General features: G+C 46.2%; 1 protein-coding gene across 1 annotated transcript in view; it reads right to left on the reverse strand.

The window, feature by feature from the left end:
• Positions 1-27,367, reverse strand: part of LOC144764010 (uncharacterized) — a 190,370-nt gene that overhangs the window by 61,420 nt on the left and 101,583 nt on the right. Inside the window, exon 9 of the mRNA XM_078650142.1 lies at positions 23,952-24,092. Coding sequence (XP_078506268.1) covers positions 23,952-24,092 — 141 coding nt within the window. The remainder of the gene's footprint in view (positions 1-23,951; positions 24,093-27,367) is intronic.

Raw genomic sequence — 27,367 nt, forward strand, 5'->3', positions numbered from 1 at the left:
ACTAATTTTCAAAACTGAACTTAACATCACGCTTGTCGAATCTCAAGACCCTACATCCTTTCAAATACCTTTGCGCAGATCTCTTTACTCACGTCTCCCCCACCACTCGGCTGCATACCATCTACCACCCCCCTGGAAATTGTATCTTTTTTACTGAAGAGATGTCCGACCTAATTATCCAATCCTCTCTATCACACTCTAAGAATATCTTCCTTGGTGACTACAATGTCCACTGGAACTAAATTGATGACCCTGCTATCATCACCTTTAAGAATACCATGGAAATCACCAACATGACCCAACTCTCCCATTCCCCCACTCACAATAAAGGTTCCACCCTAGATGCTATTATAACTAGCATTGATCTTGCCTCCCTCTCTAGCATAATACCCATCGACTGGTCTGACCATTACCTTGTCCTCTTTGACGTGAAGAGACCCATAAATAACTCCGCGCCCATCAACACCCTACCCAAAAAACCCACACGCAACCTTCACCTAATCCCTCTTGCTGACCTAGAATACACAATCAAAACCTGCCCCCCTCTCTCTGACAACACCAATGACCTAACCAACCATTATAATAACTCTATTCTCCAAGCCCTTGACGAAATTGCCCCAATTAAACTGAAACAACAAAAAAATAACCCTCCCAAATCCTGGTTCAACTTCGAACTTAATAATGAAAGACGACCCCTAAGACAATCTGCACGTGTTTGGCGAAATCAGCCCACCGATGACAATCTTACCCTCCTCAGAATTGCCAGAGTCCAATACAAAAAACACATCTACAATAAAAAAGCCACCTTTCTCCGGTCACAACTTGACCAATCTAAAAACAGACCTAGAGAACTCTTTAGCATTGTTAAAAAACAAACCTCCACTGGCCCTCCTAAAATATCAGCCTCTATTGACAAATGTGAAGAAATCGCCAGCTTTTTTAGCAACAAAGTCAACAAGATAGAACTATCCTTCTCCTCCCTCCCCCCTCTCTCCAACCCTCCCATACTCAACACTCCCTCCCCAACACCCCTTTATCTCTTTCGTCAACTCTTCCCACTCTCCCCGACCCATCTCTTACCCTTCCTGCTCTTGCGCATTCAGACCTCTCTCCTAATCGACTCATAACTAAAAATAATGCCTCCTGGAGTGAATTCAGTCCAGTTTCTGTGTCATTGATCATTAGCATCATGACTAAACTCAAACCTTCCTCCCATTCTAAAGATCCTCTTCCCGCCCATTTGGTCCAAGACCTCAAAACTACCATTGCTCCTTTCTGGACCAATATTATCAACTCCTCCCTTGCCACTGGCTGCGTCCCAGCCTCCCTTCAGCTTGGTCAAATCTCTCCCATCTTGAAAAACACCTCTGCCGACCCTAATGACCTTAGCAACCTACGCCCTATCTCTAACCTTCCTTTCCTCTCTAAAGCCCTAGAAAAATGTGTCCTATCACAACTTGAGAACCATATCCTAGACTTCAATCTCCTTGATGTTTTTCAATCAGGATTCAGAAAAGGTTGCAGTACTGAAACTGCTATGTTAAATATCACAGATGACATTCATTGCTCCCTAGACAATGGTGAATCCTCACTACTGATCCTCCTTGACCTCTCTGCGGCATTTGATACTGTCCATCATCCCACCCTTCTAAACACCCTCAAAGATCAATTTGGTGTGGAAGGCACTGTTCACAAATGGTTCTGCTCATTCCTTCAAAATAGATCACAACAAATCAAGCTTAGCCACTTCCTTTCTAATCCTCAACCTGTCTCACTCGGGGTCCCTCAAGGATCCATCCTCTCCCCAACCCTTTTCAACCTTTTCATGGAACCACTCACCCTCAATCTCAAACAAGCTAAAATCAGTTACCACCTCTACGCCGACGATACCCAACTATACTACAAGATTAAATCCCACAACGACATCCTTCACCTCAACGACACCCTTACTAAAGTACAAGCCCGGTTCCATCTAAACCATCTCAAACTGAACCCCAAAAAAACTGAAATCATTCTTTTCACCCCCAAAAACAGTACCCTTCCCATCCAAATCTAGATCGATGACATCAAAGCTCTCAATTGCTCCCTCACCACCTCTAACTCTGTTAAATCACTTGGCATCAACATCGACCAGAACCTGAACCTCATCCCCCACATTAAAAATACCGCCAAAAGTGCTCTTTTCACCCTTCTCCACCTCAAGAAAAGCAAACCTTTCATTCCAGCTGATGATTTCAAAATGGTTGTCCAATCACTAGTCCTCTCTGTCCTCAATCTAGCTGCCCGACTTATCTCTGACTGTAAAAGATTTGACCACATATCACCCGTCCTCAAAAATCTTAATTGGCTCCCAATTGAAGGTAGATCCTCTTACAAGATTGCCTGTATCACCCACAAAGCTCTTCATCAAAATACCCCTGCCTACCTTGCAACTAAACTAAAAAAAGCAGGCTGCACCAGGTCCCCGAGAAGCACCGACTCCCTTCTCCAGATCCCACCCAGACTAAAGTGTCAAAAAACTCAATCCCGTGCATTCTCTGGAAATGTTCCTACCATCTGGAACTCACTCCCCAAAGACCTTCGCCGCAACCCCTCTTACTCTCTTTTCAAAAAAGAACTCAACTACTTCTCCACAACAAATATTGGGGCACCAAGCATGTCCACTCTCTCTACTCTTATACCCTCCCCCCACCCTGTCAGAATTCTTCTTCTTCTCCCATGTTAATTGTTTCGCCTGTTTTTTTAATTCTAATTTGTTTACCTGTCTCCCACTCCCCCCTTATCATATACCTTCTTCAATACTGTTATCCCGATTTCTAACTCTGCATATACTGATATTTATTCGTATTGTGTTTAACTCTGTTGCAAAGCGCTCTGATACTCCAGGGTCCAGCAGCGCTATATAAAACTCTTGAAATAAATAAACAAATAAATAAATAGCATGTCCCAATTTTCTCCTATCCTTTAGAATTAAAGATAAAGAACTGTTCATGAAAATATAGATGTTCCTTTTCTTTACCCTCCTTTAGCCGAACTAAAGTGGTTGCTCTGAATTATTAGCGTGTTCCAATTTCTTACCTTTCCTATAGTTTCATGGTTAAATCAGTGTTGTCGTAATAAATTGTGTTCCTTTTCTTACCCACCTTGTTATTAAGCGATCAAACTGTGACTTTTAGCTTGTCCCTTATTTACCGTGTCCTTTAGAAAACACCATCTCAAGTCGGATTTCTGTGAGTTCATTACAGTATGTTCCCTGTTCTTACTTTCCCTTTAGAATTCTAAATGGTTGGCATAACATATATATTGCATAGTTATACTCTTTTCATGATTCTGGTTATTGATAGCTTGCTTGCTGTAAACCTTTGGCTCACAACTCTTGATGAAGATTAGATAAAGGTTTTCAAAACTTCTCGAGTCTGTGTTTATTATAAAAGAGTGCAAATGTTATGGTAATTTTGACTGTTTGCTTATCTTTACAACTAACTCCCTGATCCATGGTGATTATAGGTACATGTGACAAGGATTGGTAAGTTAATGGTATAGGAATCGGTAGTATTTAATAAACTGGTAGTAGAGTGTAGGTTACCCGATTGAGTAAATATGGAGAACTGAATTAGGGGCCCAAGTGAGCATTGATAAAATTATAGTCGGGTGACCTGCGCGCTCTATCAGTATATTTTCTGGTAAGCAGTGGACGGTTAGGGATTAGTTAAGATGGGTAGGTAGGTAAAATTGCTGCTAAAAGTATATATTAAATTGCTGCTAAATGGAAAGTATTGATCAATCAAATATCAAAAGTAAAATGTTTTTATGAAATGTTCTGAAATGTTTTGTAATATTACTGATGTGCTGCTATATTGATTTATGTATTAACCAAACCCGTTTGTGACTGTTATATGTTTGTAAGGAATCCCCGGGGGCAGAATAGCGGGTGGTAAAGGGAAGCCACATCGCAGTGAGGTCACTTACTCGCAGGAAGTTAGTGCATGGTTGTGCAGAACTGGAAGCACTATGTGGCGGATGTTTAATGGTGTAAATTAAAACAAAGCAATTGCACTTTAAATAAAGAATTGAATTTTACGTTACCTTGTGAAGGAGCCGCGCTGGTATTGGTCGATACAGTGGGCGGCTAGCTGAGATAGCATGAAAATCGCATTTTGGTTGGTTGCAGGAAAATAAAAGACGCGCTGGTATTGGAAGTAATTTGTAAACAAAAGTCAGGTGATCTTGGAAGTTTATAAAAATATATGTGGTATCCAAGCCATCCAGAGATTCGACCTGATCCAAGATATCAAGGTTTTGAGAGAGATCAGTCGACCTCGCAATATGTACGGAAGCAAGAGAAAATTGTCACTTGTAGACAAAGTCAAGAATTACTTTAAGAAAGACAATCCCATTAAAACTAGAGAAGGAGTCATTATTCCACCACCAAACACTCCCGCATCATTTATGATGTTTGACAGAGGTTATCACTCCTGTGTATGGTAAGAGAACTGGGTGGAATATACTAAAGATGACGGAATTTTAGCATATCCCTTAAAAGGTACATTTAATGGAAGAAAATCTCTTCCTATATACAATTTATGAACTCTGGTGGTAGATTTATAGCTAGTAATAGGAGTAAATTTTCCCAGTACAACCATAAAGTACATTTTGGTTACCATAAACTTAAATTAGGAGCATATTTTAGGTGAATTGTACATTCTTCTTTATAGCATAGGCAGAGATGGTCACCCACATGATGTTATAGAGCCCGACAACATCAACATTTATGTTTTATGACACTGTGTGTTTCTGTATGCAAACATATACACTTGCATGCACATGCAATGATTTTTTTATGTGTCTCTGATTGTGTGAAGACTTGTTAGTTGTGAAATAAGTTATATGTTTTTACATTCATTAGCATTTTCATTTGTGTAATGTTCCATGTATGTGCATCTGTGAATTAAATAGGTGTCAGCAAGGAGCTAGCGGATACCGGAAGTGACAGGCTGTAACAGTGACAGAGTGGAGGAGCTGAGGAAAGCAGCTGCGGGAGGTGCGAGCCGAGGAGAGCCGAGGAGAGTATCGGTGGGTGCCGCGACCGGAGGAGAGCAGCCGCGGGAGCAGCGACCCGAGCAGCGACCCAAGGAGAGTAGCGGCGGGTGTCATGACCAGAGGAGAGTAGCTGCGGGAGCGTCGAGCGGAGGTGAGCTTCTATCCTTCGGAGCATTTCTATCTCCCTCGGTGCGCGGCGGGAGCCACGAGCACCTCCACTCCACTCCTGTAGAGATTGCAGGAGCAAACTCTGCTGGCACTCTGCGGGCACTACTTCAAAACACGACAGATAGATTGCAGCAGCTGAGCCTGTTTTATTGCCTTTCCTCTTGGTATGCGGCAGGAGCCAGGAGCACCACAAAGATTTTCACACTGTACAAGCAGCTCTTTGTTTGTTTCACCTTTCAGCTTGGTGCGGGAGCACCTTAAAAACTTGCATTCCGCAGGAGCGGCACTTTGTTTGTTATTGTTTGCTGTTCTTAGCCTGGCTTCATCTCACTGGACTAAAGAGACATCCGGAATACACCTGGTACCAGATCAAGTCCCAAAGTTAGTATAAATCTGTGCAGTCTGATCTGGGACTTACCCCAGTCACCACCAGAGGTTAACAGAGCCACAGAGAGGGTACCTGGGCATACCTGAGCTTCAGCTCCGTCTTGGCATGTCCCTCAAGTCCTGAGGCAATTTTCAGATTTTAGCCATTAGTTGACAGTCCACCAGGTTTCTTTTAAGCGGCAATTCTAGGCGGCAGGTTTCAACAGCCCTGCTCAGCCTTGCCCAGCCCACAAAAAGCATACGTGTAGAATAGGGAGAGGGAATGTGTGGTCCCCCTATGGGCATTGTTCCCCTATTGTTCCCAGCGAACCAGGGAAATAGTAAAATCAGGAAAATGGGGCAGTGACCAATTACCATCAATAACCACCACTGACCACTATTAATCACCAGACCAGACCATTTGGTGTCCCAAAAAAGAAAAAAAGGAGGCTTTCTTCCAGAGTGCACACCATGAGATCAGGGAAATACAGAGACGTGAAACCTGCAGGTAAAACAAAAAAAAAAGCAGAGGGGGCCCAAGAGACACAGACACTGACACTGACACGGACACAGGCAGGGGGATGGCATCTCCCAACTATTTAGTTCGGCCCGAGACCGAAACGAAAATAGAAATAAAGCCTGTGATCGGTCAGGCTTGTCCAAACAACCAATCCTGTCTGAAAAAGCTAGCCCCAAACAATCCATTGCACTAATTCCCCTCACTAAGAGGGAAAGAAAACGCCTGAGAAAAGTGAGAAAGAGTAAAACAAACAATGGAGGGTCGATCGATTATTTCATCAAGAAATTAAGCCCGGGATAAAAGACAAAGGCCCGCCAGAGAGAGAAAACTCTGAAAGTAACATTGGGCCCATGACAGGGTCAAATATCCACTACAACCCCCCACAAAGGAGGACAAAACCATAGCAAGCACAATTCAACACATCGGTAATAATCAACAATTGATGAAAATGTACAGTATGTTCCACCCTCTGGCAGGTAAAGAAAAGGTCAAACCACCCATTCTGGATTCTCAGAAAAGCCCTCCAATACCAAGGGTTGACGTACCAACACAGAAGAGACAGCAATCAGTAGACAAGGGGATATAGTTGGGAGCAGCACGTGTAAAGAAGGGGGGAATCGGGAGGAGTTGATGACTGGAAGCAAGGTTGTCCCTGTCTCGATCTCTAGGGGCACCGCAGGCAAAAGCTCCCACAACTAACAAAGTCCTGCCCCCCCAGATCACGTTCTAATTTGCGCTGCAACTGCCAAATCAAACAACGGGGCAAAAAATCATCATACAGACGATTAACCACAAGCAATAAAGTAGAACTTATCCCGCATTACAGTTCAAGGGGACCACATGACATCGTGAACAGGGGATCAATACTAAAATTACTAGAAGAATTACCTTCTATGAGTCATAAAAAAAATCCAGTGACTTAGAAAGTATAGAATTTAAACCAAACCCTCTCCTAACCGGTCCAGACTCTACAATCTTAACATGCACTGTTTATAGTCTCACAGACCTATCCTGCAGCTTAGGGAAGACTTCTCAAATTGGGGCATAGAACTCAAAAAGGTCGAGCCCCCGGGGTACCCTAGCCCATTACAACAACAACAAACACAGCAACTGAGCCTTTAAAAAGGCACAAAAGGCCCGGATCGAACCTGCATCAAGGAAGAAGTGGGTCAATCAATTAGACAAATAACAATTACAATTGCACAAGGAGAAGCAGCTGATCACAAGGCCCTTCCCAGGAAAACATTGTGACATAAGCAGCAGGGAAAAGTATGAACCAGTTCAAGCAAACCTCCAAGGAAATCCAGGGGCATTAGGATTTGCTCCTGGAATGTTAATGGCATAAGTGCAAATGAATGAATGAATGAATGAATGAATTAAATTATTTAGAGAGCGCACGTTAGAAGAACGCAAAGTTAGAAGAAGAAGATTTTGGGGAATTTATCTAACATCATGACATACTCCTTTTTCAAGAAACCTGGCAGACAAAAAACTCTCCATTAGTGGTATACAAAGAAAATATTATTCCTGCAAAAAAGGAGTCACAGCATGGAAGGGCCAAAGGGGGCCTGTCGACATATATATCTACGGACCTCTCCTGGGGAGACATAAGCATCGATCTTGACTCCTCATGGATGCAATGTACTAAAGTAGAGCTTTCACCGTCAGTGGACCTATTAGTATTGAATCTCTACTTCCATCCACCAAGAAAGGCGAATGACCAAAGAATTAATCAATTAATTGAGGAAATTAAAACACTGAAAAGCACCTACCCAAGTGCCCACATAATAATAACAGGGGATTTCAATATGAACTTAATCCAAGGCCAAGAGCACAATTTACCGAGCTTTATACAGCCAAGGCAGGGTAACCGAAGTAGACAAGACCTTAAGGGCAAGAAATGTTCTGCAAAACTAGAAGACCTTTTTCTACACACATTAAACGGCAGAGGCCCCTTGGACAGCCCGATTCATGATAAACAGAGTATCTGAATTAAGCAGAACACTCCTACCCAGTCAAAAGATCAGGGCTTGATCCATCACCGTTTTTTAGCTCACTGCACCATCCCAGCTCAGAACCTGGCTACATGCAAATTAGTCTGACCCTGGCCCAGTGCATCATGGGAACAGGGCAGACCAAACTACCAAGCCAATTCTTTACTGGAAAGGAAACAAGCTTCCGGGGACCGGTTTCTGGCATTACAGCCGTCTTCGGCCCGGCTTGCTTGAATCCTGATGGTGCAGTGAGCAAGGGACTCACATCTGAGTATACCCTTCCACACTTGTGGTGGCCAAAACGATTCATAAAGGGGGTGGTGATGGACAGAGTATCTGAATTAAGCAGAACACTCCTACCCAGTCAAAAGATCAGGGCTTGATCCATCACCGTTTTTTAGCTCACTGCACCATCCCAGCTCAGAACCTGGCTACATGCAAATTAGTCTGACCCTGGCCCAGTGCATCATGGGAACAGGGCAGACCAAACTACCAAGCCAATTCTTTACTGGAAAGGAAACAAGCTTCCGGCGACCGGTTTCTTGCATTACAGCCGTCTTCGGCCCGGCTTGCTGGAATCCTGATGGTGCAGTGAGCAAGGGACTCACATCTGAGTATACCCTTCCACAATTGTGGTGGCCAAAACGATTCATAAAGGGGGTGGTGATGGACAGAGTATCTGAATTAAGCAGAACACTCCTACCCAGTCAAAAGATCAGGGCTTGATCCATCACCGATTTGTAGCTCACTGCACCATCCCAGCTCAGAACCTGGCTACATGCAAATTAGTCTGACCCTGGCCCAGTGCATCATGGGAACAGGGCAGACCAAACTACCAAGCCAATTCTTTACTGGAAAGGAAACAAGCTTCCGGGGACCGGTTTCTGGCATTACAGCCGTCTTCGGCCCGGCTTGCTTGAATCCTGATGGTGCAGTGAGCAAGGGACTCACATCTGAGTATACCCTTCCACACTTGTGGTGGCCAAAACGATTCATAAAGGGGGTGGTGATGGACAGAGTATCTGAATTAAGCAGAACACTCCTACCCAGTCAAAAGATCAGGGCTTGATCCATCACCGTTTTTTAGCTCACTGCACCATCCCAGCTCAGAACCTGGCTACATGCAAATTAGTCTGACCCTGGCCCAGTGCATCATGGGAACAGGGCAGACCAAACTACCAAGCCAATTCTTTACTGGAAAGGAAACAAGCTTCCGGGGACCGGTTTCTGGCATTACAGCCATCTTCGGCTCGGCTTGCTTGAATCCTGATGGTGCAGTGAGCAAGGGACTCACATCTGAGTATACCCTTCCACACTTGTGGTGGCCAAAACGATTCATAAAGGGGGTGGTGATGGACAGAGTATCTGAATTAAGCAGAACACTCCTACCCAGTCAAAAGATCAGGGCTTGATCCATCACTGTTTTTTAGCTCACTGCACCATCCCAGCTCAGAACCTGGCTACATGCAAATTAGTCTGACCCTGGCCCAGTGCATCATGGGAACAGGGCAGACCAAACTACCAAGCCAATTCTTTACTGGAAAGGAAACAAGCTTCCGGGGACCGGTTTCTGGCATTACAGCCGTCTTCGGCCCGGCTTGCTTGAATCCTGATGGTGCAGTGAGCAAGGGACTCACATCTGAGTATACCCTTCCACACTTGTGGTGGCCAAAACGATTCATAAAGGGGGTGGTGATGGACAGAGTATCTGAATTAAGCAGAACACTCCTACCCAGTCAAAAGATCAGGGCTTGATCCATAACCGTTTTTAGCTCACTGCACCATCCCAGCTCAGAACCTGGCTACATGCAAATTAGTCTGACCCTGGCCCAGTGCATCATGGGAACAGGGCAGACCAAACTACCAAGCCAATTCTTTACTGGAAAGGAAACAAGCTTCCGGGGACCGGTTTCTGGCATTACAGCCGTCTTCGGCCCGGCTTGCTTGAATCCTGATGGTGCAGTGAGCAAGGGACTCACATCTAAGTATACCCTTCCACACTTGTGGTGGCCAAAACGATTCATAAAGGGGGTGGTGATGGACAGAGTATCTGAATTAAGCAGAACACTCCTACCCAGTCAAAAGATCAGGGGTTGATCCATCACCGTTTTTTAGCTCACTGCACCATCCCAGCTCAGAACCTAGCTACATGCAAATTAGTCTGACCCTGGACCAGTGCATCATGGAAACAGGGCAGACCAAACTACCAAGCCAATTCTTTACTGGAAAGGAAACAAGCTTCCGGGGACCGGTTTCTGGCATTACAGCCGTCTTCGGCCCGGCTTGCTGGAATCCTGATGGTGCAGTGAGCAAGGGACTCACATCTGAGTATACCCTTCCACACTTGTGGTGGCCAAAACGATTCATAAAGGGGGTGGTGATGGACAGAGTATCTGAATTAAGCAGAACACTCCTACCCAGTCAAAAGATCAGGGCTTGATCCATCACCGTTTTGTAGCTCACTGCACCATCCCAGCTCAGAACCTGGCTACCTGCAAATTAGTCTGACCCTGGCCCAGTGCATCATGGGAACAGGGCAGACCAAACTACCAAGCCAATTCTTTACTGGAAAGGAAACAAGCTTCCGGGGACCGGTTTCTGGCATTACAGCCGTCTTCGGCCCGGCTTGCTTGAATCCTGATGGTGCAGTGAGCAAGGGACTCATATCTGAGTATACCCTTCCACACTTGTGGTGGCCAAAACGATTCATAAAGGGGGTGGTGATGGACAGAGTATCTGAATTAAGCAGAACACTCCTACCCAGTCAAAAGATCAGGGCTTGATCCATCACCGTTTTTTAGCTCACTGCACCATCCCAGCTCAGAACCTGGCTACATGCAAATTAGTCTGACCCTGGCCCAGTGCATCATGGGAACAGGGCAGACCAAACTACCAAGCCAATTCTTTACTGGAAAGGAAACAAGCTTCCGGGGACCGGTTTCTGGCATTACAGCCGTCTTCGGCCTGGCTTGCTTGAATCCTGATGGTGCAGTGAGCAAGGGACTCACATCTGAGTATACCCTTCCACACTTGTGGTGGCCAAAACGATTCATAAAGGGGGTGGTGATGGACAGAGTATCTGAATTAAGCAGAACACTCCTACCCAGTCAAAAGATCAGGGCTTGATCCATCACCGTTTTTTAGCTCACTGCACCATCCCAGCTCAGAACCTGGCTACATGCAAATTAGTCTGACCCTGGCCCAGTGCATCATGGGAACAGGGCAGACCAAACTACCAAGCCAATTCTTTACTGGAAAGGAAACAAGCTTCCGGCGACCGGTTTCTTGCATTACAGCCGTCTTCGGCCCGGCTTGCTGGAATCCTGATGGTGCAGTGAGCAAGGGACTCACATCTGAGTATACCCTTCCACACTTGTGGTGGCCAAAACGATTCATAAAGGGGGTGGTGATGGACAGAGTATCTGAATTAAGCAGAACACTCCTACCCAGTCAAAAGATCAGGGCTTGATCCATCACCGATTTGTAGCTCACTGCACCATCCCAGCTCAGAACCTGGCTACATGCAAATTAGTCTGACCCTGGCCCAGTGCATCATGGGAACAGGGCAGACCAAACTACCAAGCCAATTCTTTACTGGAAAGGAAACAAGCTTCCGGGGACCGGTTTCTGGCATTACAGCCGTCTTCGGCCCGGCTTGCTTGAATCCTGATGGTGCAGTGAGCAAGGGACTCACATCTGAGTATACCCTTCCACACTTGTGGTGGCCAAAACGATTCATAAAGGGGGTGGTGATGGACAGAGTATCTGAATTAAGCAGAACACTCCTACCCAGTCAAAAGATCAGGGCTTGATCCATCACCGTTTTTTAGCTCACTGCACCATCCCAGCTCAGAACCTGGCTACATGCAAATTAGTCTGACCCTGGCCCAGTGCATCATGGGAACAGGGCAGACCAAACTACCAAGCCAATTCTTTACTGGAAAGGAAACAAGCTTCCGGGGACCGGTTTCTGGCATTACAGCCATCTTCGGCTCGGCTTGCTTGAATCCTGATGGTGCAGTGAGCAAGGGACTCACATCTGAGTATACCCTTCCACACTTGTGGTGGCCAAAACGATTCATAAAGGGGGTGGTGATGGACAGAGTATCTGAATTAAGCAGAACACTCCTACCCAGTCAAAAGATCAGGGCTTGATCCATCACTGTTTTTTAGCTCACTGCACCATCCCAGCTCAGAACCTGGCTACATGCAAATTAGTCTGACCCTGGCCCAGTGCATCATGGGAACAGGGCAGACCAAACTACCAAGCCAATTCTTTACTGGAAAGGAAACAAGCTTCCGGGGACCGGTTTCTGGCATTACAGCCGTCTTCGGCCCGGCTTGCTTGAATCCTGATGGTGCAGTGAGCAAGGGACTCACATCTGAGTATACCCTTCCACACTTGTGGTGGCCAAAACGATTCATAAAGGGGGTGGTGATGGACAGAGTATCTGAATTAAGCAGAACACTCCTACCCAGTCAAAAGATCAGGGCTTGATCCATAACCGTTTTTAGCTCACTGCACCATCCCAGCTCAGAACCTGGCTACATGCAAATTAGTCTGACCCTGGCCCAGTGCATCATGGGAACAGGGCAGACCAAACTACCAAGCCAATTCTTTACTGGAAAGGAAACAAGCTTCCGGGGACCGGTTTCTGGCATTACAGCCGTCTTCGGCCCGGCTTGCTTGAATCCTGATGGTGCAGTGAGCAAGGGACTCACATCTAAGTATACCCTTCCACACTTGTGGTGGCCAAAACGATTCATAAAGGGGGTGGTGATGGACAGAGTATCTGAATTAAGCAGAACACTCCTACCCAGTCAAAAGATCAGGGGTTGATCCATCACCGTTTTTTAGCTCACTGCACCATCCCAGCTCAGAACCTGGCTACATGCAAATTAGTCTGACCCTGGACCAGTGCATCATGGAAACAGGGCAGACCAAACTACCAAGCCAATTCTTTACTGGAAAGGAAACAAGCTTCCGGGGACCGGTTTCTGGCATTACAGCCGTCTTCGGCCCGGCTTGCTGGAATCCTGATGGTGCAGTGAGCAAGGGACTCACATCTGAGTATACCCTTCCACACTTGTGGTGGCCAAAACGATTCATAAAGGGGGTGGTGATGGACAGAGTATCTGAATTAAGCAGAACACTCCTACCCAGTCAAAAGATCAGGGCTTGATCCATCACCGTTTTGTAGCTCACTGCACCATCCCAGCTCAGAACCTGGCTACCTGCAAATTAGTCTGACCCTGGCCCAGTGCATCATGGGAACAGGGCAGACCAAACTACCAAGCCAATTCTTTACTGGAAAGGAAACAAGCTTCCGGGGACCGGTTTCTGGCATTACAGCCGTCTTCGGCCCGGCTTGCTTGAATCCTGATGGTGCAGTGAGCAAGGGACTCATATCTGAGTATACCCTTCCACACTTGTGGTGGCCAAAACGATTCATAAAGGGGGTGGTGATGGACAGAGTATCTGAATTAAGCAGAACACTCCTACCCAGTCAAAAGATCAGGGCTTGATCCATCACCGTTTTTTAGCTCACTGCACCATCCCAGCTCAGAACCTGGCTACATGCAAATTAGTCTGACCCTGGCCCAGTGCATCATGGAAACAGGGCAGACCAAACTACCAAGCCAATTCTTTACTGGAAAGGAAACAAGCTTCCGGGGACCGGTTTCTGGCATTACAGCCGTCTTCGGCCCGGCTTGCTGGAATCCTGATGGTGCAGTGAGCAAGGGACTCACATCTGAGTATACCCTTCCACACTTGTGGTGGCCAAAACGATTCATAAAGGGGGTGGTGATGGACAGAGTATCTGAATTAAGCAGAACACTCCTACCCAGTCAAAAGATCAGGGGTTGATCCATCACCGTTTTGTAGCTCACTGCACCATCCCAGCTCAGAACCTGGCTACATGCAAATTAGTCTGACCCTGGCCCAGTGCATCATGGGAACAGGGCAGACCAAACTACCAAGCCAATTCTTTACTGGAAAGGAAACAAGCTTCCGGGGACCGGTTTCTGGCATTACAGCCGTCTTCGGCCCGGCTTGCTTGAATCCTGATGGTGCAGTGAGCAAGGGACTCACATCTGAGTATACACTTCCACACTTGTGGTGGCCAAAACGATTCATAAAGGGGGTGGTGATGGACAGAGTATCTGAATTAAGCAGAACACTCCTACCCAGTCAAAAGATCAGGGCTTGATCCATCACCGTTTTTTAGCTCACTGCACCATCCCAGCTCAGAACCTGGCTACATGCAAATTAGTCTGACCCTGGCCCAGTGCATCATGGGAACAGGGCAGACCAAACTACCAAGCCAATTCTTTACTGGAAAGGAAACAAGCTTCCGGGGACCGGTTTCTGGCATTACAGCCGTCTTCGGCCCGGCTTGCTTGAATCCTGATGGTGCAGTGAGCAAGGGACTCACATCTAAGTATACCCTTCCACACTTGTGGTGGCCAAAACGATTCATAAAGGGGGTGGTGATGGACAGAGTATCTGAATTAAGCAGAACACTCCTACCCAGTCAAAAGATCAGGGCTTGATCCATCACCGTTTTTTAGCTCACTGCACCATCCCAGCTCAGAACCTGGCTACATGCAAATTAGTCTGACCCTGGCCCAGTGCATCATGGGAACAGGGCAGACCAAACTACCAAGCCAATTCTTTACTTGAAAGGAAACAAGCTTCCAGGGACCGGTTTCTGGCATTACAGCCGTCTTCGGCCCGGCTTGCTTGAATCCTGATGGTGCAGTGAGCAAGGGACTCACATCTGAGTATACACTTCCACACTTGTGGTGGCCAAAACGATTCATAAAGGGGGTGGTGATGGACAGAGTATCTGAATTAAGCAGAACACTCCTACCCAGTCAAAAGATCAGGGCTTGATCCATCACCGTTTTTTAGCTCACTGCACCATCCCAGCTCAGAACCTGGCTACATGCAAATTAGTCTGACCCTGGCCCAGTGCATCATGGGAACAGGGCAGACCAAACTACCAAGCCAATTCTTTACTGGAAAGGAAACAAGCTTCCGGGGACCGGTTTCTGGCATTACAGCCACCTTCGGCCCGGCTTGCTTGAATCCTGATGGTGCAGTGAGCAAGGGACTCACATCTGAGTATACCCTTCCACACTTGTGGTGGCCAAAACGATTCATAAAGGGGGTGGTGATGGACAGAGTATCTGAATTAAGCAGAACACTCCTACCCAGTCAAAAGATCAGGGCTTGATCCATCACCGTTTTTTAGCTCACTGCACCATCCCAGCTCAGAACCTGGCTACATGCAAATTAGTCTGACCCTGGCCCAGTGCATCATGGGAACAGGGCAGACCAAACTACCAAGCCAATTCTTTACTGGAAAGGAAACAAGCTTCCGGGGACCGGTTTCTGGCATTACAGCCGTCTTCGGCCCGGCTTGCTTGAATCCTGATGGTGCAGTGAGCAAGGGACTCACATCTGAGTATACCCTTCCACACTTGTGGTGGCCAAAACGATTCATAAAGGGGGTGGTGATGGACAGAGTATCTGAATTAAGCAGAACACTCCTACCCAGTCAAAAGATCAGGGCTTGATCCATCACCGTTTTTTTTAGCTCACTGCACCATCTCAGCTCAGAACCTGGCTACATGCAAATTAGTCTGACCCTGGCCCAGTGCATCATGGGAACAGGGCAGACCAAACTACCAAGCCAATTCTTTACTGGAAAGGAAACAAGCTTCCGGGGACCGGTTTCTGGCATTACAGCCGTCTTCGGCCCGGCTTGCTTGAATCCTGATGGTGCAGTGAGCAAGGGACTCACATCTGAGTATACACTTCCACACTTGTGGTGGCCAAAACGATTCATAAAGGGGGTGGTGATGGACAGAGTATCTGAATTAAGCAGAACACTCCTACCCAGTCAAAGATCAGGGCTTGATCCATCACCGTTTTTTAGCTCACTGCACCATCCCAGCTCAGAACCTGGCTACATGCAAATTAGTCTGACCCTGGCCCAGTGCATCATGGGAACAGGGCAGACCAAACTACCAAGCCAATTCTTTACTGGAAAGGAAACAAGCTTCCGGGGACCGGTTTCTGGCATTACAGCCGTCTTCGGCCCGGCTTGCTTGAATCCTGATGGTGCAGTGAGCAAGGGACTCACATCTAAGTATACCCTTCCACACTTGTGGTAGCCAAAACGATTCATAAAGGGGGTGGTGATGGACAGAGTATCTGAATTCAGCAGAACACTCCTACCCAGTCAAAAGATCAGGGCTTGATACATCACCGTTTTTTAGCTCACTGCACCATCCCAGCTCAGAACCTGGCTACATGCAAATTAGTCTGACCCTGGCCCAGTGCATCATGGGAACAGGGCAGACCAAACTACCAAGCCAATTCTTTACTGGAAAGGAAACAAGCTTCCGGGGACCGGTTTCTGGCATTACAGCCATCTTCGGCCCGGCTTGCTTGAATCCTGATGGTGCAGTGAGCAAGGGACTCACATCTGAGTATACCCTTCCACACTTGTGGTGGCCAAAACGATTCATAAAGGGGGTGGTAATGGACAGAGTATCTGAATTAAGCAGAACACTCCTACCCAGTCAAAAGATCAGGGCTTGATCCATCACCGTTTTTTAGCTCACTGCACCATCCCAGCTCAGAACCTGGCTACATGCAAATTAGTCTGACCCTGGCCCAGTGCATCATGGGAACAGGGCAGACCAAACTACCAAGCCAATTCTTTACTGGAAAGGAAACAAGCTTCCGGGGACCGGTTTCTGGCATTACAGCCGTCTTCGGCCCGGCTTGCTTGAATCCTGATGGTGCAGTGAGCAAGGGACTCACATCTGAGTATACCCTTCCACACTTGTGGTGGCCAAAACGATTCATAAAGGGGGTGGTGATGGACAGAGTATCTGAATTAAGCAGAACACTCCTACCCAGTCAAAAGATCAGGGCTTGATCCATCACCGTTTTTTAGCTCACTGCACCATCTCAGCTCAGAACCTGGCTACATGCAAATTAGTCTGACCCTGGCCCAGTGCATCATGGGAACAGGGCAGACCAAACTACCAAGCCAATTCTTTACTGGAAAGGAAACAGTCTTCCGGGGACCGGTTTCTGGCATTACAGCCGTCTTCGGCCCGGCTTGCTTGAATCAAGCCCTGATCTTTTGACTGGGTATGAGTGTTCTGTTTAATTCAGATGCTCTGTCCAGCACTACCCCCTTTTCTGAATATAGGAGTGGCAGGGTATGCTCAGACATGAGTCCCTTGCTCGCTGCACCATCAGGATTCAAGCAAGCCGGGCCGAAGACTTCTGCAATGCCAGAAACCGGTCCCCGGAAGCTTGTTTCCCTTCCAGTAAAGAATTGGCTTGGTAGTTTGGTCTGCCCTGTTCCCATGATGCACTGGGCCAGGGACAGACTAATTTGCATATAGCCAGGTTCTGAACTGGGATGGTGTAGTGAGCTAAAAAACGGTGATGGATCAAGCCCTGATCTTTTGACTGGGTATGATTGCTCTGTTTAATTCAGATGCTCTGTCCATCACCACCCCCTTTTCTGAATCGTTTTGGCCACTATAGGAGTGGCAGGGTATGCTCAGACATGAGTCCCTTGCTCACTGCACCATCAGGATTCAAGCAAGCCGGGCCGAAGACGGCTGCAATGCCAGAAACTGGTCCCCGGAAGCTTGTTTCCTTTCCAGTAAAGAATTGGCTTGGTAGTTTGGTCTGCCCTGTTCCCATGATGCACTGGGCCAGGGACAGACTAATTTGCATATAGCCAGGTTCTGAACTGGGATGGTGTAGTGAGCTAAAAAACAGTGATGGATCAAGCCCTGATCTTTTGACTGGGTATGAGTGTTCTGTTTAATTCAGATGCTCTGTCCATCACCACCCCCTTTTCTGAATCCTTGGACAGCCCAGCCGCATTCACGAGGGTTACATCTAAAACGGGATCAACAATAGATTTTACGCTAGCCGACCCTGATCTTTTTCGTACATAACGTATTTTCAAATTCAGGATCGAGTTGAAAGCGACCATTACCCTCAAACTTTTACATTAACCATCACTCCAATTGGGTCAGAGCCGGCAAATCCCCTTACATTAAGGACACAACTTTGCAATCTAAACTGGCTAACTTGGGACGAAAAGAACATCGTCGAAATAATGGAGACATGCCGGTCGTTGTTAACACCTACTGACGCAGCCCACGCTGGAGATATTACGGGGCTCTGGGAATCTTTCACGATCAACATCAATAAAAAATGTCAATCTACCCACAAAGATCATAAAACAACTAGAACCGAAGGAAGGCGATGGTATAAACCAAACATACGGGCAATAAAAACACGGCTGAACAAAAAACTAAGGTCAATTCGAAGTAATGGTCTCCAACCTTCACAACAGTCTCTCATAACTATAGAAAAGACGAAAAGGGAACTAAAACACGAAATAAAAACGGCCAAACGAACATATAAGGAAAACTTTGAGGCCAACCTGCTCCATGCGAGTAAGCAGAGAAACTCGAAACAGTTTTGGGCAAAAATGAATTTCATGCTAAATGGCAAACATTGCCAATTTACCTCTGACATAACAGAACAATCTTGGAGCATTCATATTGAAGAAACATACAATTTTAGAACTGAATAGACAACAGACAGCATAGGGGCCAACACAAATGCAACTGAAAGGTGTTCCAGTCCAGAGAAAATATCAGAGGCTAGGAGTCGGAGTAAGGAAAAATGGTTATCGGCGGGCGCATCAGTCACTGATTTAAAGATTTTATCCAACCCCAAACTCCATACTGAAATCAGAGAAGCACAGAAAGGCAGCAGCATTTTTATCAGGCACGCTCAAAGAGTAGAACCCGTACAGACAACACAAAAGCAGATTCTGCATACAATAAAACACTTGAGATTGGACGGGGCACCCGGTCCTAACGGCCTACCGAACGCACTGTTCAGGTACGACCCCGAGTTTTGGTCATGCTATCTAACCCCTCTGTTCTCGAATAGTTTAAAGACTGGAAATATCCCCGACTCCTGGAGGGGCAGCATCTTTCAACCCATTTATAAGTCAGGAACACGCTCAGACCCCAGCAATTACAGATTGATAGCCCTTATAGATGTGGAGGCAAAGATCTACGCAACAAATCTATTGGCAGACTTGGAGAAATGGGTAAGCTGCAAAAGTCTAATCCTGAAAACACAGACTGGGTTCAGAGCTGGCACGGGGACTTTAACCAATATTTCAGCACTTACCCTCTTAACAAAGAAAGCGATTGCCAATTCAAACATCCTCTACACATGTTTCGTAGACCTTAAAGCAGCCTTTGATAAAGTGCCAAGCTTTGGGCTAAAACAAAAGCTTGGGGAATCCCCCCAAAATTACTAGAAGCAATCATCAACCTATATTCACAAACCTAGATTCAGATAATAAAAGGGGATGGCCGGAGTTTAACCAAGAAATTTCCTACAAAAAATGGGCTAAAAAAAAGGATGCGTTCTGGCGCCGTGTCTTTTTAACATATACACAGCTGATTTAGAAAGCATCCTTAGTATCATTCATGGAGATCCACCCAAATTGGGAAAGTCACCAATAGCAAGTATGCAATATGTGGACGACATTGTGTTACTCTCTCAAACCCCGCTTGGTCTACAGCGCTTGATTTCTCAACTAACAATATACATTTCAAAAGAACAACTGCTAATCAATTAAAAAAAATCTAATGTTTTATGTTTTTCCAGCAATCATAAAAAAACGCCCCAAATTCACCTGGAGGGTAAATTCAAATATTTTATCGCAGGTAGAAGTATATAAATATATGGGGGTTCTTTTAGTTCGCCACTTAAGTTTCAAACAACACCTGGATCATGTCAACACAAAAAACAAACAATTATGCTTTTCTTTTAAAACTTTACAGAAAAACCTAAGTGGTAGTTCAACAAACCATCTCCTAAAGGTGGTGGCTGCAAAATTTTTGCCAGTGATAACATATGGCACGGAAATGCTGAATACTAAGGACTCCCTAATGCTAAATCTAGCTCAGTCCAACTGTATAAAAACAGTTTTTAATCCCACGACACATCTCTCAGTCGCAGATTCACCTGGAATATGGATTAACGAACCAGACGAAGGCCAGACAAGGTGTTCTGGCCAAATATTACTGCTGTATGAGGGCTGCCGAAGACAACACACTTGCCCACCACTGTTGGGAGGAGGTAGAAACGCAATCAACGAACAAATACTCGATATGCCAAATCTTGAAACAAGTGCTTCAAACGCTAAATCTGGAGGAAGCCTGGCAAACACCCATGTCATATCCTGTTTTAAAAAAAATCCCAAACAAATCAATTACATTTCTTTCGTTTCAATCAGATAAAACCACATTTGCCGGCAAAAGTCATGCATGGTCTGTGATTCCATCCTATAAGCATATGAAACCACAACCCTATTTGCAAGAACGCTTCAGAGACCACTATAAGCGGAAATTGACCTTACTGAGATTGGGTTCATTTTCAAACAAAGATCTCATCCCCAAATGGCTACAGACCTGGGCATTCCTGGACTGCCGCCTCTGGCAACGGAGCAGAGTCACTATTACATCTATTATGCATCTGTCCGGCACTACATAACCTAAGGACGTTATTTTTTAGACCAATTCTAAGAGCAACTCAAACCGGACTTGCAGAGCGGCCGTCATAAAATGCCTCAACGGCTCTTCAGTTCAACTGTCTTGTAACACCGTAAAATTTTTGTCCATAGCATCACAAGAACTAGAAAAGAAAGAATCAGCATAAAACCTTGGAAGGAATGGAACATCAAAATAAGAACCCGGCAGTAGGATAGAAAATAGCCAGCCCTTTGTCCTCTTCAGACCTGTTTCTGTACACCAAAGCCCCTCTCTATGACAAGCCCTAGGCACAAACATGATCTAACCAGTAAATGTTCTAGGATATGAAACTAAAGTGACTTAAGAAACTGGACAGAAAATTATGCATAGCTGTTTTGAACTTTGCTCCCTCTCCATTTTCCGCTGGCATTAACATTTTAATATCAACAGAAAGCATGGACATCTTTACATCGCTGTTAATGATAATCCGCTGCTTTCTGGTTCCATCCCACACGAGAGTCACGATAACTAAAAATGTTTTAATGTAATTATCTGTACCTGAATGATAATGTTTTTATTATGGTGGTATGTTCCACTCTTTTTAAGATTTTAACAGATCAAATGAAAGTATTTTATACATAGGTGTTAGCAATGTTTAGTTATAGGACTATTTTCACATTGTTTTATATTAGTTCCAATATATTAATATGTTATATATATATTTTTAATTTGTGCAGTATGATGTTTAATGGTGTTCGCAATATTGAAACATTTATGTTTATTTTTTGGTTGTAATTTTATTTGTAAATTATTTTTCCATATTTTTGCCACATATATAATGTCTAAACCAATATTATTATTATTATTTTTTATTTCATTAGTTATTGAGGTTGGTGCTGGTAGCGCTTTCCTCTCCACTGACTTGTATATGATTCACTTGCAGTATCTTTGAGTGGCCATCAGTGGTGTGTGACTTACTCCAAGACATGGATGGAGTAGGTTTGAGTATGTTTGGGCTGGAATACTAAAGACGAGATGTCGATGAAGCTTTAGTGAATTGCATCTGACTTACCCATTTGAGGCCAATTTGCGATGACTAGGCTTCATATATTACATTTTGGCATAGGGCATCACAGCAAGTTACCTTGCTGTGCTGCCCTACGCCAAAGTGAAAGGGCAAGAATGCACAGTATTTATGTAATACAGTGCATTCCAGTCCATTCTACCTGCACTAGTGCCGGTTTGGCAGCCTAGCACCAATGTAGGCACTCTTGCACCAGTGTGCAAGAGTGCCTCCGTTGTTGGTAGGAAGGGACATCTTTCTGAACAAAAACAACCCTATGAGGCATTTTCCTCTTTCTTTGTGCAGAATGCAACACACATGGAAAGAGGAATAATAGGAGAAAAACACATACTTCTCCTTATTAAGCCTCACCTTGGAAGTTGTACAGATCTGGTGCTTCCTCAGTTGTACATCACTTTATAAATCTGAGGCACAGTCAAATTCCATGGATGTTGCATGGGACTACCCATTGCAACGCACATTGAATGCCTCCAGGTGCCGAGTAAGGTGACAAAGCATTTTGTGCTGCATCGTCCTACTCCTGATTTATGAGGCCACTCAAAGCCTTGCAGGATGGCTCTGTGTGTCTTTATAAATCTTTGTGAGAGCCCTGTGCCATGCATGTACCAATTTACATGGTGCGAATGTGCCGTTTTGAGTTTGGGAAGTAATACTCTTAGTGCTACTTCAGATCCATCTAGCTTACTGGTGGAATTCAAGACCACTACAAGACTAAATGTTTGTCCATATGGCCCTTTATGAAATGCAGTCAATGTCCAAGTGAGACATAGGCAGCTGCAGCCCATCCATATGGGTGAAGGGGCCATGCCCCTAACCTTTTTCCGGGGAAGAGGAGTATCTGTCAGACTGAGAAAAGTTCAGCTTGGCAGACACTCTTCTTATTCAGATCAGGTAGTCAAGTACTCGACATGCGCCAAAAGCACAGGCTCCTGCTGGCTGTCTGACCTGAGCTGCCTTGTGACAAGGGTGAGTACCACTGATTTCTTTGGACATGGGAACTTCAGTTTTAAGCCCTGAAATGCCCAGGGCCTAATGTCAATCAGTAACACCTCGTCACAGAGTGGAGGGGGCCAGCGGTCTCACTGATTCCATCCATCTCTGTAACAAGCGAGGGACTGCTGCCCAATGGAAGCATCTCACAGCCAACTTCAAGCAACCCATGGAGCAGACATGTCTTCCTACATAGGGCCTCATTGCGATGGCGGCCAGGCGAGCATCCGAACATCATGGCAGAGGGATGGAGTCCGGCCAAAAGTGGGCAGCAGTGTCACATGCCATATTATGATGAGACCGCCATGTAGGTGGTCAGAAACATGCCTTCTACTTTTGCAGCTTGCGCTGCAGCCTGGGAAAGGGCTGCAGCACAAGTCGCAGTAGTAAAAGGTATGTTTTTAAACATCCATGCACCGTGTGCCAGGCACCTTGTTTCCTACAGTGGTGCCTGCACAAGTACCGCCTTCATTGTAGGAAATAATAATCTACTGCTGCCCCAACAGGCTCCTTGAACCCGTCAGAGGCGGTGGTCTTTCCCATGCCCGCTGTGCTCCATTCGACTGTATCTTAATCCAGCAGTCGGACCATTGCCCTAGATGTCCAGCGGACTGCTACCAATAGCCTGTTGTTGGTGGTCCGCTCGACATCCTAATGTGGCCTTTAATGAGGGATGAAAAAATGTGGAGATAGTCTTTTACTCTCTGACTACCTCAGAGGTTCCATGAGCTGGAAGCAGAGGCCTTACACCTTGCTACACACACCGAATATTGGGATGGCATTGAGTAAATAATTGTCATAAGTATCACACAGTGATATAGATAATATCAATTTGGCCCTATAAAAGGGCATTCATAGACTGAAACATTAAGATATTCCATACCTAAATACCCTACATCCTTAGACAGAAATAAAAACTTCCTTCTGCTGCTTTTAGGTTCTACCAAGGGAGTGTGTCTATGCACAAACTACATCTGGGGTTGTGTTGAAGAGAAGCAGGCATAGCGCTTGCTGCCACCCAGATGTTCCTTAACCCTTCCTACAGTGAACACATTAAGATGAGTTCAGACATTATTTCTTGGCTGTTTCTTTCACATGAGCTGTTAGTAATTCATTCTGCCCATGCTAGCTTCTTAAGTTAGATCACAGTCATCTTCAGCACCGGCAAGACCCTTACCTGGTACAGCTTCTAAACATTTATTACCACAGTGTTTGCAGCATTTCTTGTTCATTGGGCAGTCGCCATCATCCTGGCACTCTGGGTCAGCCAAAGGAGGCTTGCACTTGGCCACAGCAGAAGCACACATGCCAGGTTTGACTGTGAAATTCAAAACAGCAACCATCAATACTGCTATTCTGAGCTCTAAAGCTACCAACAGCCCTATGTACAAAGGTGTGCTCCATAGCAAAATAAGAGGCCTTGGGAAAGCCACAGTATTAAACAAGCTTTAGGAACTAAACACAAATAAAATAACATTACTTCAATGACATGTTAAAATAAAAGATGAAATGCATAAAATGATGAAATATATACTTTAGTTCAGTAAAATTCAAACACTCCCCTTAGGGCATACCCTTTAACAACCACAATACTTAATATCTGATAAACTATACATGGTGCTGTTCACACGCAAGTTGTTTGCCAAGGTCAATGAACTGTAGAGATGAGGATTACTGTTCAATAAAACTCGTTTTTAGAAAGTAGCAATCCTGGGTGGACAACCTAATGGCAACAACGTTTCTTTTTTTTTTTTTTTTTTTTTTTTTTTTTTTTTTTTTAAAACCTTTATTGAAAGACAAGTGGAGGTACAAGCGCTGGCCCACAACCACAGGGGCCGGCCGCAAAGTCAGGAGATGAAAAAAATAAAGCAATGTATACAACAGGATAAAATCAGGATGGAAGCAAAAAATCATGACATCGCCCGCGCCAGGATAAAGAGGTTTCATTTTACATTTTACTCGAATGAAGGAGGCAGCAACCGTATCTATCAGCGCGTCATGCAACATATACCAAAAAGAAAAATGGGGGGGGGGCGGGAGGGAACAACCCCCTACGCAGGCAGACGAACACAGCAGAGCAGAGCCCAGAGACCTCACACGCCCATAACAGGCGCGAAATCGACAAAGAATATCAAAAAACGAATAAAGTGGACGCCATATGTACAGCCCACCCACCCCGAAAAGGAAGAAAGTGCAGACGCTCATGAGATAAAGGAACAGACACCAAGGGACACAGCCCACCCCCTGAAAAAGGCAAAAAAGGGACCATAGAATAAAACAAACTAAAACAACAAACACCCCCCCCACCCTACATCACTGTAATGGCTACGGTCTACCCCACTAAACAGCGTGCCTGTCGCCCAGAGTCACCCGAAATATAGAAAGAAGAAAGGGAACAATAACAAGGAAAGAGAAGAAACAAGAGAGAAGAGAGAAGAAAGAAAGAAGAGAGGAAAGGAGTCAGCGAACCAGACATAAAACACCACCCCCCCGCAACAATAATGCAAAAAACAGGATGTAAAAACACTGCAGCGTAAAAACAGGAGGAGGATCAATTCCAGGCAACCCGGTTTCCACCAGTCACCAATACACCTTCCACCCCCGATGCAGGACAAGCAGCAGACAATAAGGCAAACACAGAAGTGGAACAATAATCAACAGCGGTCAAATAATCTGGACGCAAGAAACAATCCCGAACCCCGGTCCATCAGCCCAGCAGCCAACAACAGGAGAAGCACCCTAGCCCTGACCCGAACGTGGATATACCCCTAGATGCGCTTCCCAAGAGAGGCCCGCCCACCGCAGAACAAAGGAGCAAAATGGCGAGAGGAAAGAGAACAACAATAAGGGAGCCCAAAATGGCCACGGTGGATCACCAGGGAGTCCGTCGAGTATAGCAGAATGGTCCAGAATAACAACAGGAGCAGACGACGTTGTAGGCAGTGTAGGCAGGAGGCACAGTGCAGGAGGAGATGGCAGCTGCAGCACCACAGACAGTTCTCGAGGCACACACGATAGAGAGTCCGGCCACAATGTTGCGTTCTTCACTGAAAGGGGAAACAAAGTATCTCGGGCGGAGTCGTCAAGCTGGTGATCTTGGGCGGCAGCAAGATCGACGGCGAGCTCAAATGTATAGCAGGCAGGAGAAAGCGCTGTCGCCCCATCCATGAAAGGTGGTGGCAGGTGGCAGCTTTGCAAACCCAGAACAGCAGCGCCCCACCTCTGCGTAGACGCCATGTTGTCCAGCTTGTCCCCCCAGTCCCGGTAGCAATGGCGCACTTTTGCACGGAGGATGCACAGGGCCGCCAGGATAGTGCCAAGGGTAATATTAGGCTGCAGTCCCTGGACCTCATGTCCCCGAGGAACCTCTCGAATGTCGGGCTCACCTGCAGAGAGGGCAACACTGATCGCCGTCGTGGACGGGCGCATCACCTCACAAAACATGGCGTCATGCAAAGCCATTGTGACCAATCACCACGACGTTCACCGGGCCAAGGAGATAAGCAGCATACCCCCTTTTAGCTTCAGGCGGAGCACCCTGCGCCGCACCCAATATATCGTCCGTGCAGACCAAGCGCCCCTCGGCAATTCCGGGCAGCGAGGCGTGGGGTCAATAAGCAAGTTGCGACCCAAAATGGCCGGACAGTCCTCTCCCCGTATCCTCCGCCTCGAACAAAGGCTCCGTTACGATGGGGATCCGCAGCTCCGTGCGCGCCGTCCTCTTTCCGTCTGCCCCACGTCTGAATAGGTGGCTGGGCTCAGGCAGCGCCTCGCAAGGGTCTCATCAGTGCCACAGCAGCCGGCGCCCACGGAGCTCTCCGGCCGGCCGCCGGTCTCAGGGGCACGGCAGGAGGAGCCCACGGAAGCGGGGTCCGGGGCCGTGAGTTAGGAGACCAATATCTTCAGCTGCCGGGCAGGCCGGGGGTCCGGGAAAGCGCCGTCGGGATCAGCGCCGCTTCGCACACAATCTGCGAGCGAGTGCGCCAGGATGTGAATCAGGATGCCAGCGCGGCAAGAAATGACCAGCGGAGCCGGGAGCCTACAGGTCCGCTCCGGTCGCCATCTTGGCTCCTCCTCTCGGCAACAACGTTTCTGATAGAATCATCCCTAATGACAGGCATGCCCTACCATTACGATTGCTTTGTAGATTACTAACAAATGTTTTTTTTGTGATGGTCCCAAACTATTGTGCAGTAAACAAAAGCGCTTTACGTTAAAAAATTGTTACTGACTGTGGATCATTGGCCCCAGTTGCAGCTGAAAATACACTAAAGTGGATATGTACAAGGAAGTGTCAGAGCACAGTGTTAGCCTCCTTGGGTATACAACGGTAACCACGCATTTTTTACAACGCGGTACCGTTACCACGCTACTTTTACCACGCAAGTCGTTACCACGACTTGCGCTGGAGGGCGCTCCAGGATAGTAAATATATTAATTTACTATCTAACTCCTTTCCCTAGAGTCCACGGGGACTGGAGTTGGAATAGTAAATTAAAAAAATTACTATCCAGCGCCCCTCCACGCAAGTCGTGGTAACGACTTGCGTGGTAAAAGTAGCGTGGTAACGGTACGCGTTGTAAAAGTACGCGT

The sequence above is a fragment of the Lissotriton helveticus genome, chromosome 6 (assembly GCF_964261635.1).
Source record: "Lissotriton helveticus chromosome 6, aLisHel1.1, whole genome shotgun sequence".
Classification (NCBI taxonomy): Eukaryota; Metazoa; Chordata; class Amphibia; order Caudata; family Salamandridae; genus Lissotriton; species Lissotriton helveticus.